Here is an 18013-nt window from a genome sequence, read left to right on the forward strand (position 1 = left end):
CCACGGAGCGGTGCAGTGATGGTTGAGTAGTCCTTTATGAACCTGGCGCAGTAGTTGGCCATGCCCAGAAGACTTCTGATCTCACCTGGATCTTTGGGGTCGCTGGCGTCGTGAATGGCTGACACCTTCTTTGGATCTGCAGAAATCCCGTCGGCAGAAAAAATGAACCCAAAGAATTCAAGGCGCTGCTTGTTGAATTCGCATTTGTTGCGATTGAGTGTCAAACCACTGTCTTTCAGTCTTTTAAACACTGCTCTCAGAGTGTCGTCGTGTGCTTCCTGAGAGACGCCATAGATGATGATGTCATCGCTGAGGTTCTTCACGCCCGGTATACCTTGCAGCGTCTGGCAGATGGCGTTCTGGAACACTTCAGCGGCGGATGATATACCGAAGTTCAGGCGTTTGTATCTTCTTAGCCCGAGGTGTGTTGTGAACGTTGTGATGTAACGACTCTCTGGATGCAGCTCGAGCTGGTGGTAGCCTGCTGTGAGGTCCAACTTCGAGAATACCTTGGCACCGTTCAGCTCGTGTATTACATCGTCCATTGTTGGGGTGATATGTCGTTCTCGCTGAATTGCTGTGTTCGCCTGACGCATATCAACGCAGATTCGGACTTTATCAGGGTCTTTTGGCTTCGGTGGTGTGACGATCGGGGAAACCCAGGGTGTTGGTCCAGATATAGTTTCAATGATACCGTCGTTCTCCAGCTTCTGAAGCTCCGCCTCGACCTTCTGACGGACATGGAAAGGGACCCGTCTGTGCGGCTGGCACGTCGGTTGGATGTCGGGGTCTATATGCAGTTTCACCTGGAAGTCTTTCAGCTTTCCGATTCCGGTGAAAAGCTCTGGGTAGCTCTGCACGAGCTCATCTGCGACAGTACGCCCACTGGGTGGCATCACTGGCGGCGTGTTCACCATATTGATGATCTGGATCAGCCCTAGTTCACTGGCAGTTGCGTAGCTGAGCAGAGATTGTCCGGCGTCGCCTCTGAGAACGTAGAACACACTCTCTGTCCGCTTGTTAGTAGCCTGTACTTTGCATGCAAATTTACCAATGATAGGTAGAGCGTTGTTGGACCCATATGGAAATATTTTGATCATGGCTGTGCTGAGCATAGGCTTTGGGTCAAGTGTGTTTAACACATCTTCATTAATTATGTTGACAGCTGCTCCTGAATCAATCAGTATTTTAACACTGACACCATTCAGCTTGATGTTGGTCTGGGGTTGCTGTATACTTGTGCTGTTGATTACATACACATACCTTTCGTCTCCACTTGATGAGTCTCTTGATTTGGTCTCGGAGCATGCTGTCACCTGGTTCACTTTCTTAGTGCTCCGCTGCTTGTAGTGAGCTGTGTCTTCCTCTTGGCTTTGATGTGCAAATTTCTGACCACGGCAGTGTTTGGCATAGTGGTTAGGCTTTCCACAGGCCCTGCAGTCCTTCCATCTGGCTGGACAGTTACCCTCGTGTGGATAATTTCCTCCACAGTTTCTACATTGCAAGCTCTTCTCTTTGTGCCTGTATGCTGCATGTTGCTGTTTGGCGCCCTTGAGATGCAGTGCATTGATTGCGGTGACAGCCTTCTCTTCTATGCTTTCTGCCTGTTGTTCAGAGATCTCTAACATTCTCCCTAGGTCTAACATATTAGTCAAAGTCATGTTTGGCTCTCTGAGCGCTCTCCTGCGCAGCCGTGATGAGGTACAGCTCTGTATTATTTGCGCGACTATTTCTCTGTCTGCATCTGCAAATTCACAATCTTTAGCTAGCATCCTCAGTCTGGTATGAAATGTGTCTAAAGACTCACCGGGAAGCTGTATGGCTTGTCTGAACTTGTACACAAGGTAGTGTGTGTTCTTTTTCGGTGAGAAATATCCGTGGAGCTTCGTCTTTGTGTTTTCATAGTCATCACTGTCGTCAGCCAGCGTGTCGTAGATATCATGGACTCTCTCTCCAGCTAAGTGAAGCAGCAGTGCCCTTTTCCTTATTTCTTGAGTAATGTTTGTGGCTACGGTGTAATTTTCAAATCGGTTGATCCATTTGTTCCATCGCGTTCCAAGCGAACTGGGATCGGTTTCTGTGTCGAATGGCTGTATGGCCATGTGGCCCGAAAATGCCGACTGCATGATACTAGCGTTAGCCTGGGTAGCTTAGCTTAGCTTCTTGCTAGCTAACTACTCACTTCGACTTTTCCGGACGGATTCTTCTTCTTCCTCCTTCAAAATTCGACACTGGTGGCGTTTCCACTTTGAATCCTCGTCGCCATTGTGATATTCTGACGTGTAGCAAGAATATAATGTATAAATGATGAGACACACACTGGATATCAATTGGACTCTTTAGTTATTCGATGTGCACGCATCACAGCATATCCATTGACTGACTCCGGACTGCGCATGACCGGGTCTTGACTCTTGACAGTGTATCGAGTCTACCACCGGGTGGCAGTAGGTGGTCTAAACATTACAGGGATAACATCCACAACAACACTTAACAGTAATACATTTATGTAATATACTGTAATGAACCTGCGAGGGGAAGGGACATTCGTAGCTGATTTCTCCAGGTTAGATTATTGGTAAGCGACAGAGAACTTTCCGGACTGGTTTATTACAATACGATCGCTTTTTTGAGATAGGTTGTTCCTGCTGTGATGTTCTGGTATGGTGGTATGGTATTAGCACTAAATTAAATAAGCTGTATTGAAAGGATGCGAACGCATAAGCGCTGAGGGTAGTGTGTATACGCGGGGAGGGAGTATTTGGCACGACAGGCTTACGTCACCGGCGGGGACATGGACTCAGTATCAAAACTAACACAAGAAATATTCTCTCTCGCTTATAGCCAACAATTACAATGAGCCTACAAACTGAAACACATGTCACTCAAGCATAGCCTACAAGGAAAACACTCATAGAAATTAAAATAGACCGTAAATTAAACAACACCTTATCGCTGTTAGATGAGCAACACAAATTAAATAGCCTATTCCTCATAAATCTTCGCCAACTGGCTAAATCCAAAGACAATCAACTATTTACAGTTATATAGCCTATTCCACTCCTATCCGTGTTCATTTGCGGGTGCTATGCAAGAAAAGGATGGCAAGGGTTGAAACATGACATTACAGATGGGATGAACCGGGGTTCTTTCTATCGTAGACTCGCATAGTATTGCAATTTCTGCACTGTACATGAACTGTCAAGATTCTTCTACAATGCAGCTTACCCAGACACATTGGAAACTATCAAAAGCTCTGCCTTTGCTAGCCGAGTTTTTAGCTTCATCTTCTTGTTGACACTCTCACTTTAAAAAAAATGTGGGCGCTGCCCGCTACGTGTGTCTGCATCACAGAGCCCGGCCAAGTTCAGAACACTGCGCTCTGGGAGCGCTCAGAGATGGGTGCTCTGACTGAAAAGACGGTTTGTCCGAGCGAAATGACCGCTGTTTTTCATGAGAAAAATACTTAATGCGCAAACGCCCCCCAAGAACACCGCAACGCCCCCCTTTTAAAAATATCTGTTCCAGCGCCCCCCGATGTTGTCTGAACGCCCCCGTTGAGAAACGATGATGTAGTACATGTGGTACATGGTGGTCATGTGGTACATGGTGGTCATGTGGTACACGGTGGTCATGTGGTACACGGTGGTCATGTGGTACACGGTGGTCATGTGGTACACGGTGGTCATGTGGTACACGGTGGTCATGTGGTACACAGTGGTCATGTGGTACACGGTGGTCATGTGGTACACGGTGGTCATGTGGTACATGGTGGTCATGTGGTACACGGTGGTCATGTGGTACACGGTGGTCATGTGGTACATGGTGGTCATGTGGTACACGGTGGTCATGTGGTACATGGTGGTCATGTGGTACATGGTGGTCATGTGGTACACGGTGGTCATGTGGTACACGGTGGTCATGTGGTACACTACGTACCTGTAGCGGGCGTCTCTCTCGTAGTCCAGCGGCCGGGCCAGGTACACGTCTCCAGTCAGGCGGTCCACAGCGAACGTGCCGTTCCGGTCGGTACCGCCGACCACCGTGTAGGTCACCAGACCCGCCGCCTCGGGAGGATCTCTGTCATGCGGTCGTAGAGAGCCAATGAGAGAGCCCGGTTTAGTCTCCTCCACTGAGGTGAAGGTCAGGGAGCGGGCGGAGTCGGGTTTGGAAGAAGTAGCTCTGGTCAGACTGAGAACCTGGAGACAGAGACACGGTGTGACTGGACTGAATTAGGTTATGGTCATACGTTTTAGGAGAGTGGGAGAGAGAGAAGGAGAGTGGGAGAGAGAGAGAAAGGGAAGGAGATAGAGAGGAGGAGAGAGAGAGAAGGAGAGAGAGAGAAGGAGAGAGAGAGAGACAGAGACACGGTGAGAATGGACTGGATTAGGTCATCGTCATACGTTTTAGGAGAGTGGGAGAGAGAGAAGGAGAGTGGGAGAGAGAGAGAGAGAGAGAGAGGAGGAGAGAGAGAGAGAAGGAGAGAGAGAGAGAAGGAGATTGGGAGAGAGAGAGAGAAGGAGAGAGAGAGAGACAGAGATACGGTGAGACTGGACTGAATTAGGTCATCGTCATACGTTCTACAGCTTTCACCGATCAACTTATCTTTCAAAAGAAATGTGTCAGTGGACAAGAAAAACACACAAGCACTGTTTAAGCCAATCGCTTACTAATCATTACTTTCATTCTGGACGCTGGAAGAGTGGAAGGGGAGGGAGGGGCTAAAATAGAGAGAGGAGGTGTGAGAGGGAGAGAGAGAAAGAAGGAGTGTGGGAGAGAGAGAGAGGAGGAGAGAGAGAAGGAGAGAGAGGGAGGAGGAGAGAGAGAGGAGGAGAGAGAGAGGAGGAGAGAGAGAGAGGAGGAGAGAGAGAAGGAGAGAAAGAGAGGAGGAGAGAGAGAGAAGGAGAGAAAGAGAGGAGGAGAGAGAGGAGGAGAGAGAGAGAGAGGAGGAGAGAGAGAAGGAGAGAGAGGAGGAGAGAGAGAGAGAGGAGGAGAGAGAGAAGGAGAGAGAGGAGGAGAGAGAGAGAGGAGGAGAGAGAGAGAGAGGAGGAGAGAGAGAAGGAGAGAAAGAGAGGAGGAGAGAGAGAGAAGGAGAGAAAGAGAGGAGGAGAGAGAGAGGAGGAGAGAGAGAAGGAGAGTGGGAGAGAGAGAGGAGAGAGAGAGAGAGAGAAAGAGAGAGAGAAGGAGAGTGGAAGGAGCAGTACTGTGATAAAACTCACGCTTGGTGTGGAAGGAGGATAGTGCACGTGCATGGTGGATAGTGCACGTGCCTGGTGGCAGTTTGAGTTTGAACTTCCAACGCAAATAATCCAAATATGGGATTTTTTTTAATTTCATTTTCTGATTGCGAAATAAAACAAACATGTTTTCAGAGGTTTTCTATGTTCTTTTCACTCCAACAACATGCCTGCTAGTTAATTAATCACATCTAATCAGATAGGGGGGAACAATAATATCAGATAAAAATAAACATAATCAGAATAGAAATTATAAGAGTGTTCAATTCTAGCAGCAGGGTATAGAGTAGGTCCTCTGTAGTACAGATTTTCACACGCCGCCTGATGACCAATCAGGAACGACTTCAAAGGCTCTAACACGGCGCTGCGCTCCCTTGTAGGAAACCAGCGCTATACGTTACACATATGACACATTGTTCTAATAAATCTGCTTTTCATCTTATTCCCCTTTAAACTGGGGATGGGGTATAGAGAGGGAGAGGGGGTAGGGAGAGGGGGGGTAGAGAGGGAGAGGGGGTAGGGAGAGGGGGGGTTAGAGAGGGAGAGGGGTTAGGGAGAGGGGCGGGTTAGAGAGGGAGAGGGGGTAGAGAGGGAGAGGGGGGGTAGAGAGGGAGAGTGAGAAGAAGTAGAGGTGGCGTGCTAATCCAGTTAGCCAACATGAGACACATCCTCACTGATAAAACAAAACACGGTGCAGCAGCGTTCAGTCACACTGCTGCATGCTCCTGGAACAAACTCCCTGAAGAAATCAAACAGGCCCAAACCCTTAACATATTTAAATCTAAGCTAAAAACGTTCATGTTTTGCAGGAGTTATGATTAAACACAAACACTTCTATCAATGTTTTTTATCCATTAACTATTGTCTTATTAAATGTTTTATCTATTTACTTCTTATATTTGCTTCTTATATTTCTTATATCTGTCATTTTTATTTTCTTACTATGCTGCTCTTGCTGTATTTTTAAATAATGTATGTAAAGCACTTTGAAATGCCCCTGTTGTATGAAATGTACAGATAAACTTGCCCTGCCTTGCCTTGCCTTGCCTGTACCTTCACATAAAACACACCATTATAAAACACAGCATGTGTTGGCAGCCAAAAAAAGAAGCAATTTGTGTTATGAAACATTATCTGACGATCTGTTTATTGTTATTAATTCCACATTAGGCCGTAACTTGAATGTCGGGGAGGGTTCCAAACCCAAATTAGTGTGAGTTCACATCCCCGGTGCAGAGCTGGGTTTGGAACATGAGTTTGAAATTATGACATTTCAAAGAAATGTGTCAGCGGACAAGAAAAACACACAGCACTGTTTAAGCCAATCGCTTACTAATCATTACTTTCATTATTGACGTAGGAAGAGTGGAAGAAGGGGGGGGGGCTAAAATAGAGAGAGGAGGAGTGGGAGAGAGAGAGAGGAGGAGAGAGAGAGAGAAGGAGAGAGAGAGAAGGAGAGAGAGAGAAGGAGAGAGAGAGAAGGAGAGTGGGAGAGAGAAGGAGAGAGAGAGGAGGAGAGAGAGAGAGAAGGAGAGAGAGAGAAGGAGAGTGGGAGAGAGAAGGAGAGAGAGAAGGAGAGTGGGAGAGGGAGAGAGAAGGAGAGTGGGAGAGGGAGAGAGTGGGAGAGAGAGAGAGAAAGAAGGAGAGTGGGAGAGAGAGAGAAGGAGAGGGAGAAGGAGAGAGAGAAAGAAGGACAGTGGGAGAGAGAGAAGGAGAGGGAGAGAGAGAGGAGGAGAGAGAGAAGGAGAGGGAGAGAGGAGGAGAGAGAGAAGGAGAGAGAGAGAGAAGGAGATTGGGAGAGAGAGAGAGAGAAGGAGAGGGAGAGAGAGAGAGAGAGAGAGGAGGAGTGAGAGGAGGAGAGGGAGAGGGAGAGAGAAGGAGAGTGGGAGAGAGAGAGAGAGAAGGAGAGGGAGAGAGAGAGAGGAGGACAGAGAGAAGGAGAGGGAGAGGGAGAGAGAAGGAGAGAGAGAGAAGGAGAGTGGGAGAGGGAGAGAGAAGGAGAGAGAGAGAAGGAGAGTGGGAGAGAGAGAAGGAGAGAGACGGAGAGAGAGAGAGAGAGGAGGAGAAGATTCTTGACGTTGGAAGGGGGGGTTCAAACCTAGGGACTTTTACTACATTCATTACAAGAGTGTTGTATTTTCCTGGAACCCAAACTGTAAACCAGGATTTTACAACAGGTTGCTTCCATTGTGCCCTCCGGTACCTTCCTATGTTGTTGTATATTAAATATTAACTTAATTAACTTCAATGGTATATCTTTTACGTGAGCTTATATCCCCTGCCTGCCTCTTATGGAAAAGGGGCTACTGTATTAAAGCGTTGAAGTCGTCGACTACGACCTTGATCTGGAGCGTCTACAGCTGCTCCCCATCACGGCCCAGATGGGAGTACTCGCTTCAGACCTACTCTTTCCATTTCACATCCAAATTTCCCTTCAGAAGAGTCACAGAGGACAGAGAGAAGGGGGAGGGAAGGGGGAGGGAAAGGGAGGTAGTCGACCCTGTCATAAGTGAGACTGATATGTCTTGTTTGCAACTACTTTGGGAGTTTCCTTGTGAGACCTTGGACGACTGCAGTACTTTCTCTCTATCATGTGTCAGCGGGGGTTACTCTTTGATATTAGATAGGGAGGGATGACGGGAGAAGTGTGTGTTTTGGCTTTGACGACAGAACCCCTTTCACACATACGAGCCTTCCCATATATATTCCATGGAATTTACCTGGTATGGTGTATGTGTGAACACGACTGTACAGGGACATTCTCTCAGGCAATAGACCTATCGCTAAGCCACGCCCCCGTTGAAAACAACACTTCACTGACAGTGACTGACTGACCGACCGTGACTGAATGACTTTCAATGATTTACAATGTCGGGAGTTGGCAAACTTATTTTTTCTGATTTACCACAGCAAGTAAGACATGTTTTTTAAAGCTTACAAGAATATTTTGTCTAGAAGTTCTTCACCATCAGATATTAGCGAGTTGTTTGTCCGAGTTTTCTGCCTGTCGTGACTTTTGCTGTGATATGATTGATTCTATTTTGGGACATGGCTTAGCGATAGGTCCATTACCCAGGTTAGGACTTTGTATAATTCCATGGAATTTGGGGGGAAGGCTTAGGTGTGAACAGAAACCTGAACATTCTCAACAAAATTATTAATTATTAATTAATTATTATTATTAATTATTAACATTCTGCATCCAGTTGAATGCATGGTGCTAGTAGCTCATGCAAACCCGGGAATGCCGTTGACATGTGAAAAGGAGCAACCCGGCAATTGTCGGTCATTTAGCTCAGGTGTGAACGGCGAAAATCACTGGCGGACCCAGGTTGGAATTCCATGTAAATTACAGGGAACTATGTGTGAACGGGGATTAGGAGTCTCACCTGTATAAGCAGGGTGTAGGAGGAGGAGAGGGGGGGCTAGGTCTCACCTGTATAAGCAGGGTGTAGGAGGAGGAGAGGGGGGGCTAGGTCTCACCTGTATGAGCAGGGTGTAGGAGGAGGAGAGGGGGGGCTAGGTCTCACCTGTATAAGCAGGGTGTAGGAGGAGGAGAGGGGGGGCTAGGTCTCACCTGTATAAGCAGGGTGTAGGAGGAGGAGAGAGGGGGTCTCACCTGTATGAGCAGGGTGTAGGAGGAGGAGAGGGGGGGCTAGGTCTCACCTGTATGAGCAGGGTGTAGGAGGAGGAGAGGGGGGTGTCACCTGTATAAGCAGGGTGTAGGAGGAGGAGAGGGGGGGTCTCACCTGTATAAGCAGGGTGTAGGAGGAGGCGAGGGGGGGCTAGGTCTCACCTGTATGAGCAGGGTGTAGGAGGAGGAGAGGGGGGGTCTCACCTGTATAAGCAGGGTGTAGGAGGAGGCGAGGGGGGGCTGTCCCTGGTCTGTGGCGGTCAGGTTGAAGGTGTACTCAGCTCTGTCAGAGCAGCTCAGCGGGGCAGAGGAGCGCAGCTCCCCCGTGTGAGGGTTCAGAGAGAAACGCTCGGCTCTGGGACCTGCACAGACACACACACACACACACACACACAGACACACACACACACACACACACACACACACACACACACACACACAGTCAGAAAGAGTTAGCTTTAAAACAGAGAACTCTCTCTCTCTCTCTCTCTGTCTCTGTCTCTCTTTCTCTCTCTCTGTCTCTCTCTCTCTCTCTCCCTCTCTGTCTCTCTCTGTCTATGTCTCTCTCTCTGTCTCTCTCTCTGTCTCTCTCTTTGTCTCTGTCTCTGTCTCTCTCTCTCTCTCTCTCTCTCTCTCTCTGTCTCTCTGTCTCTCTCTCTCTCTCTCTCTCTCTCTCTCTCTCTCTCTCTCTCTCTCTCTCTCTCTCTCTCTCTCTCTCTCTCTCTCTCTCTCTCTCTCTCTCTCTTACCGGACATAGAGTAGATGATAGTGCCATTCTCGCCCTCATCAGGATCTTTGGCTTGCAGTGTTCCCAGGACAACGCCAGGCTGACCTTCCAACACCTAGAGAAACATCAAACAGACATCATTGAGTCCATTGCGTTGTTGCAGTGTTTTGGCTTGACTAGCGGAGTTTGTGTTGTGATTCTCAACAACGTTTGAAACGTAGTTCCGTGTTTCAAAAGAAAAGTCCTGGTTGGTTGCCAATATGAGGACCAAAGCATTACAACGTGTCACATATTGTTCATATCTACAGTTAGCCATCAAATGGTAAATAGACTGACTTATATAGCGCCTTCATCAAAAGCGCTTTACAACCGCCTCTCATTCACCCATTCACACACACATTCACAGCAAGCTGCCATGCAAGGCGCCGGCCGGCCCGCTCACTGGGAGCAATTTGGGTCAATTCAGTGTCTTGCCCAAGGACACTTCGACATGTGGCCAGCCGGGGCTCGAACCGCCGATCTGCCGACCTTGCGATCATTAGACGGCAGCTCTACCTCCTGAGACACGGCCTCTACCTCCTGAGACACAGCCTCTACCTCCTAAGACACAGCCTCTACCTCCTGAGACACAGCCTCTACCTCCTGAAACACAGCCTCTACCTCCTGAGACACAGCCTCTACCTCCTGAGACACAGCCTCTACCTCCTGAGACACAGCCTCTACCTCCACCAGCCTCTACCTCCTGAGACACAGCCTCTACCTCCACCAGCCTCTACCTCCTGAGACACAGCCTCTACCTCCACCAGCCTCTACCTCCTGAGACACAGCCTCTACCTCCTGAGACACAGCCTCTACCTCCTGAGACACAGTCTTTACCTCCTGAGACACAGCCTCTACCTCCTGAGACACACAGCCTCTACCTCCTGAGACACAGCCTCTACCTCCTGAGAGACATGCTCTACCTCCACCAGCCTCTCCCTCCAGAGACACAGCCTCTACCTCCACCAGCCTCTACCTCCTGAGACACAGTCTCTACCTCCTGAGACACAGCCTCTACCTCCTGAGACACAGCCTCTACCTCCACCAGCATCTACCTCCTGAGACACAGCCTCTACCTCCTGAGACACAGCCTCTACCTCCGGAGACACAGCCTCTACCTCCACCAGCCTCTACCTCCTGAGACACAGCCTCTACCTCCACCAGCCTCTACCTCCACCAGCCTCTACCTCCTGAGACACAGTCTCTACCTTCACCAGCCTCTACCTCCTGAGACACAGCCTTTACCTCCACCAGACTCTACCTCCTGAGACACAGCCTCTACCTCCACCAGCCTCTACCTCCTGAGACACAGCCTCTACCTCCTGAGACACAGCCTCTACCTCCTGAGACACACAGCCTCTACCTCCTGAGACACAGCCTCTACCTCCTGAGAGACATCCTCTACCTCCACCAGCCTCTACCTCCTGAGACACAGCCTCTACCTCCACCAGCCTCTACCTCCTGAGACACAGCCTCTACCTCCACCAGCCTCTACCTCCTGAGACACAGCCTCTACCTCCACCAGCCTCTACCTCCTGAGACACAGCCTCTACCTCCACCAGCCTCTACCTCCTGAGACACAGTCTCTACCTTCACCAGCCTCTACCTCCTGAGACACAGCCTTTACCTCCACCAGACTCTACCTCCTGAGACACAGCCTCTACCTCCACCAGCCTCTACCTCCTGAGACATAGCCTCTACCTCCTGAGACACAGCCTCTACCTCCTGAGACACACAGCCTCTACCTCCTGAGACACAGCCTCTACCTCCTGAGAGACATCCTCTACCTCCACCAGCCTCTCCTTCCTGAGACACAGCCTCTACCTCCAGAGACACAGCCTCTACCTCCTGAGAGACATCCTCTACCTCCACCAGCCTCTACCTCCTGAGACACAGCCTCTACCTCTACCAGCCTCTACCTCCTGAGACACAGCCGCCCCGCCGTCAGAGAGGCTACATGCTAGCTAGCTCTCTGTGCTTGGTGTCTGCCTGTTATACGTGTAGTTAGCCATCAGAGAGGCTACATGCTAGCTAGCTCTCTGTGTCTCTTGGTGTCTGCCTGTTATATCTGTAGTTAGCCATCAGAGAGGCTACATGCTAGCTCTCTGTGCTTGGTGTCTGTACTCTGCCTGTCTCTCACCTGCATGGTGACAGTTAGCCATCAGAGAGGCTACATGCTAGCTAGCTCTCTGTAGGCTACTCTGCCTGTTCTCACCTGCATGGTGAGGCCCCTCCCGGCCCGGCCGTGGGTGAAGGAGGGGGCGTGGTCGTTCTGGTCCAGCACGGTGACGAGGGCGGTGCCCGTGGCGCTGCGGGTGGGGACGCCTCCGTCCTGGACCACCACCATCAGCTGGTAACTGGCCTGCTGCTCCCGGTCCAGAACTGACCTGGTACTGACCTCACCTGGGGAGGGGGGAGGAGGAGGGTGGGAGAGAGAGAGAGGGAGAGAGGAGGAGAGAGAGAGAGAGAGAGAGAGAGAGAGAGAGAGAGAGAGAGAGAGAGAGAGAGAGAGAGAGAGAGAGAGAGGAGGATAGGGTGGTAGAGAGGGAGAGAGAGAGAGAGAGAGAGAGAGAGAGAGAGGAGAGAGAGAGGGAGAGAGAGAGAGGAGAGAGAGAGGGAGGGTAGGAGAGAGAGAGAAGGAGAGATAGAGAGAGAGGGTGGGAGAGAGAGAGAGATAGAGAGAGAGAGGAGGAGAGGGAGAGAGAGAAGGAGAGAGAGAGGAGTGGGAGAGAGAGAGGGAGAGATAGAGAGAAGGAGAGTGGGAGAGAGAAGAAGAGAGAGAAGGAGAGAGAGAGAGAGAGGGGAGAGGGAGAAGGAGAGAGGGAGAGGAGGAGAGAGAGAAGGAGAGGGAGGGAGAGAGAGAAGGAGGGAGGTTATAATAATACTACTATAATAATGATGAGATTAAAGGGAGAGCTAGCAGGGTTTAATTACACACACACAACAGCTGGAGAAACAGCTGCAGCAGAAACCAGCCCACATCTCAACCAGGAACTGATCCTAGTACAGCGCCAAGCTCCTTACTGTCACAGCAGGACAACCAGAGCCCAGCAGGACGCTGCAGTCAACCTCATGATCTGTCTGTCTGTCTGTCTGTCTACCAACCTATCTATCTATCTATCTATCTATATATCCATCCATCCACCTACCTATCCATCCATCTATCCATCTATCTACCCACCCACCCATCCATCCACACAACACCTGTCTGTCTGTCTGTCTGTCTATCTATCTATCTATCTATCTATCTATCTATCTATCTATCTATCTATCTATCTATCTATCTATCTATCTATCTATCTATCTATCTATCTATCTATCTACCTACCTACTCAACCACCCACCCACCCACCCACCCACCCATCCACCCACCCATCCACCTACCTATCTATCCATCCATCTATATATCTACCCACCCATCCATCCATCCATCCATCCTTCCACCCAACCACCTGTCTGTCTGTCTGTCTGTCTGTCCGTCTGTCTGACTGACTGACTGACCTGTGTGTGAGTTGATCTGGAAGCTTCTGTGGGGGTGCAGGAGGCGGTAGGTGAGTCGTGCGTTCAGCCCGGCGTCGCGATCTGTCGCCAGCACCCGTCCGAACCCCGTCCCCCCCGGCAGGTTCTCCCTGACGGCCAGAAAGGCCCGCTCCCGCGCCAGCCGGGGGGGGTTGTCGTTCTCGTCCGTCACCGACACGCGCACCGTGGCGCTGCCCGTCTTCTTCCCCGCCCCCCCCACGCCGTGGCCCCCCCCCGCGGTGGCTAACACCGTTAGCATATACACGTCCTTCACCTCTCTGTCCAGGGCGCTTTTGACGAACAACCAACCGCTGTCCGCCGAGATACCGAACCCTGCCGCGTCTCCGTCGGGGCGTAGGTGGTACGCCAGTCGGGAGGAGGAGGAGGAGCCTGTTGTTGTTGTCGTTTCCTGGCTCAAGGCCCTTACCTATGAATGAATGAAGGAATTAGTCTTTATTTTGAATATGATTTAACACTTAATCAGCTGTGAGTAAAATAAATATTTATATCTTTGCACTCGATCAAATTTCAGGACCCTCCTTTCATGACTTTTCCTAGATATGTGCGTTCTACCACCCAGCATCCTTACATTTTCAACATCACATCAGGATAACCTGGTATGAAGCAATTTTGCTGTTTTTCTGTGTAGGAAGCAGGCTAATTTAGAAGCGGCCAACTAGTGGTCGTTGTGTGTAAATAGCAGCGTAGCATTTTAAAGAGGCGGCTCTTTAAGTAGGTAAAAAGGCACGGCTGTTCTAGTGTTAAAAATAAATAAAAAAACAAATAACTAATATGTAGAGTACAGGTATCACTGTTGGAAAGGGAGTAGGATGAAGCCTCAGCTTATCATGTCCTACCCGTATCTGAACTGTCATTCTACCGCTTTAGTACACTGGTACTCTGGTGCGGGGAAGTTTTTATAGGGTTAGGGTTATGGGGTTTGGACCCGGAAATTGCTAAACGTCACGCGAGACGTCAGACTTAACAACCGAATATTTCTTGTTTCTTGCTTTTATTATTGATTGTCACAATACTTTTACCTTAAGCAGGCTAATTACTTGAATGATTGTTGCTGTCTCCTGCTTAGGGACTTCTGGATTTCTGCTACAATCCGGCATGTTTACATTTTGTATTTTTTGTACTTGATGTTCATTAACATGTGCTGTCCCAATCAAATAAAATACTACTACTACTACTACTACTACTACTACTACTACTACTACTACTACTACTACTACTACTACTAATAATAATAATAATATAGGCTATATATATATATATATATACCTGCAGGAAGCGTGTGCCCAAAGCGACACCCTCCTTCAGCTCGGCGCGGTACAGCGGCGTGTCGAACACCGGGCCCTGGCGGCCCTCCGCCTGCACGTGGACCACCAGAGCCAGAGTGGCGCTGAGCCGGGGAGCCCCCCCGTCCCGGGCCGTCACGCGGAGGTCGTAGCGAGGGACGAGGTCGTAGGACAGGCCGGCAACCAATCGGATCTCCCCGCTGCTGCGGTCGATGCTGAAGGTCCGCTGCTGCCCAGCGGAGGAGGTCAAAAGGTCGAAGGTCAGTTCACCGTTGACCCCCGAGTCTCGGTCCTCGGCCCGGGCGCTGTAGACGACAGAACCTAGGACCGTGCGCTCCGGCAGCACCAGGGACTCCGAGGAGGAAGAGGAGGAGGAGGAGGAGGAGGAGGAGGGCAGGAAGACGGGAGGGTTGTCGTTGACGTCCTGGACGGTGATGCGCACGCGCGTCTGTCCGAAGGCGGGGGGGCTGCCTGAGCGGGCCTGCAGCTCCAGGTCCAGGGAGGGTCGGGCCTCGCGGTCCAGGGGGAGGCTGGTGCGGAGGAGGCCCGTCTGGGGGTCCACCGTGAAGAGGCCCGCAGGGTCGCCTGCGCTGATGGAGTAGAACACGTCCTTGGACGGGCCTGGGGGAGAGAGAGAGAGAGAGACGGAGAGAGAGAGAGAGACGTCAGGAAAAAACTGCGAGACTGGTAAATGGTAAATGGACTGCATTTATATAGCGCCTTTTTTGCTGCTCCAAAGCGCTTTACAACGGCCTCTCATTCACCCATTCACACACACATTCACACACACATTCACACACCAATGGCAGCAAGCTACCATGCAAGGCGCCAGCCCGCTCACTGGGAGCAATTTTGGGGTTCAGTGTCTTGCCCAAGGACACTTCGACATGTGGCCAGCCGGGGCTTGAACCACTGATCTGCCAACCTTGTGATCATTAGATGGCGACTCTACCTCCGGCGCCTTGCATGGCAGCTTGCCACCCCATTGGTGTGTGAATGTGTGTGTGAATGGGTGAATGAGAGGCCGTTGTAAAGCGCTTTGGAAGAAGGCGCTATATAAGTCAGTCTGTTTACCATTTAAGTGTGTTAAAGACAAGGTCCAGAGAAACACAGAGAGACACAGAGAGACACAGAGAGACACAGAGAGACACCAAGAGACACCGAGAGACACAGAGAGACACCGAGAGACACAGAGAGACACACTACCACCCACCGTGTTTCAGGTTGGCCTGCACGCTGCCTACGTGAGTCCCCCGTAGGACGTCCTCAGACACGGTGAAGATGTAGTGACTCTGCTCAAACACAGGGGGCGCCACCAGCCCCGCCACCACGCTGATGTTGACCCGGGCGTCGACCAGAGAGGCCACGCCCCCTCCGTCCTGGGCCGAGATCACCATGGCGATGACAGAGTTGGCCTTCCCGTGGAGGGAGCGGGACAGAGAGATCACACCTGTGGGTGTAGACACACACACAAACACACACACACACACACGCACACACACATACAACAGTCAAACACAATCTGTATGCACCACACTGATTAGCACAGCAGGTCATTTAGCACTAGAACAGCCATGGGTGGAGTCATTTGACCCTGTGAGTAAAACAAAATGTTACATCTTTGCACTCGAGCAAACAACCAACGCATGCTCTGCTTGAAGAGGGTGGTTTCGCTCCGGTTAGAAACGACGCATCGAGGCTGTCCATAGGAAAACAACAGCGCATGCGTGTTGATCTGGATAAGAGCGGGACGAACGGGCAATTTTTCATTTTTCTGACCAATCAACTACCACGTCTGTTGCTTCGATTGCGTATGTTACTTCGTTTACATGAAGGGCTGTGAGAACGCAAATCAGAGAAATAATTTATGCAACAATGTTACAAACTCATCCACTTGCTCCGGGTCCTGATTCTGACTTTCATGTGAGAACATGACCTTAAAATTGTCTAATGAAATCAACCAATCAACCCACCTGTGTCTCTGTTGAGGGTGAAGTAAGGGGAGGAGCCTCCCGGGGCTGTTCGGTATGTGACTCTGCCGTTCACCCCGGTGTCGGGGTCGAAGGCCGTCACCCTGACGACGGAGGTCCCGGGGGCGCTGTGGGCGCTGAGGCTGACGGCGTAGGCCAGCGGGTAGAAGGACGGACGGTTATCATTGACGTCCTGCAAACCCACCCTGACGTACGCCACCGAGCTGAGCCCGCCCTGGACACACAACGACACACACACACTCTGTTATACTAGGGTGTATGCTTTACACACACACACACACACACACACAGAATCACCTAAAATACCTCTGTTCTACTAGGCTTTATGCTTTTACACACACACACACACACACAAACACACACACACACACACATACATACAGAATCACACACAGACACATACACACACACACACAGAATCACACACACACTCACACAGAGAATCACCTACACACACACACACACACACACACACACAGAATCACCTACACACACCTATACATACACACACACACACACACACACACACACACACAGAATCACACACACACACACACACACAGAATCACCTACACACACACACACACACACACACCTACACCCACACACACATCATCACCTACACACACCTACACACAAACACACACACACACACACACACACCTACACCCACACACACATCATCACCTACACACACCTTCACACACACACACACACCTACACACACACACACACACACACACACACACACACACACACACACACACACACACACACACACAGAATCACCTAACAGACCACATTAAACAATGCCAGTAAGACCCAGCTGTAAGCCTGTTAAAAACTGCTGTGTCATGTTCCTCTAGATAGAATGTAGTCCCGGCAGGTTTGTGTGGAGGGATACGGACTGACGGCTTCCCTGAGGAAACAGAACTCTGTGGGGGGGTGAGAGGGTGTTCTAGAAGGTGGTAGAGAGTTCTAGAAAGTGGTAGAGAGTTCTAGAAGGTGGTAGAGAGTTCTAGTAGGTGGTATAGAGTTCTAGAAGGTGGTAGAGAGTTCTAGAAGGTGGTAGAGAGTTCTAGAAGGTAGTAGAGGGTTCTAGAAGGTGGTAGAGAGTTCTAGAAGGTGGTAGAGAGTTCTAGAAGGTGGTAGAGAGTTCTAGTAGGTGGTATAGAGTTCTAGAAGGTGGTAGAGGATTCTAGAAGGTGGTAGAGAGTTCTAGAAGGTGGTTGAATTCTAGAAGGTGGTAGAGAGTTCTAGAAGGTGGTAGAGAGTTCTCGAAGGTGGCCAGTGTTTTAGGTGAACAGTGTGTTCCATTCAGAGAGAATATATATATATATATATATATATATCAGTACGTACAGTACAGGGCTTTTCCTTTGGACAGGGGTGGCAGGGGCTAAACCTCACCGGCTGACAGTTGAAGCATTACTACATCTGATCGCTTTAACACAGCTGCAGTTAATTCCCCTTCATTTTCATTTCTACCGCCGTTTACTTTTAAATATTATTTGGTGTGCGGTGGATCACAGGATCCTGTCCTGGAGTAGCAGCCATGCCAG

The 18013-nt window shown here is 50.0% G+C and overlaps 1 protein-coding gene across 1 annotated transcript in view; it reads right to left on the bottom strand.

Annotated features, from left to right (window-relative positions):
* The window catches only part of LOC308153607 (protocadherin-16-like), a gene marked incomplete at both ends in the record, with an annotated part of 139946 nt that overhangs the window by 27553 nt on the left and 94380 nt on the right, over window positions 1–18013 (bottom strand). The window contains 8 exons of the mRNA XM_080526788.1: window positions 3940–4199; window positions 9076–9233; window positions 9620–9713; window positions 11853–12040; window positions 13139–13583; window positions 14444–15081; window positions 15674–15910; window positions 16434–16665. Coding sequence (XP_080382914.1) covers window positions 3940–4199; window positions 9076–9233; window positions 9620–9713; window positions 11853–12040; window positions 13139–13583; window positions 14444–15081; window positions 15674–15910; window positions 16434–16665 — 2252 coding nt within the window. The remainder of the gene's footprint in view (window positions 1–3939; window positions 4200–9075; window positions 9234–9619; window positions 9714–11852; window positions 12041–13138; window positions 13584–14443; window positions 15082–15673; window positions 15911–16433; window positions 16666–18013) is intronic.

The sequence above is a fragment of the Nansenia antarctica genome (assembly GCF_963989245.1).
Source record: "Nansenia antarctica genome assembly, chromosome: 1".
Taxonomy (NCBI): Eukaryota; Metazoa; Chordata; class Actinopteri; order Argentiniformes; family Microstomatidae; genus Nansenia; species Nansenia antarctica.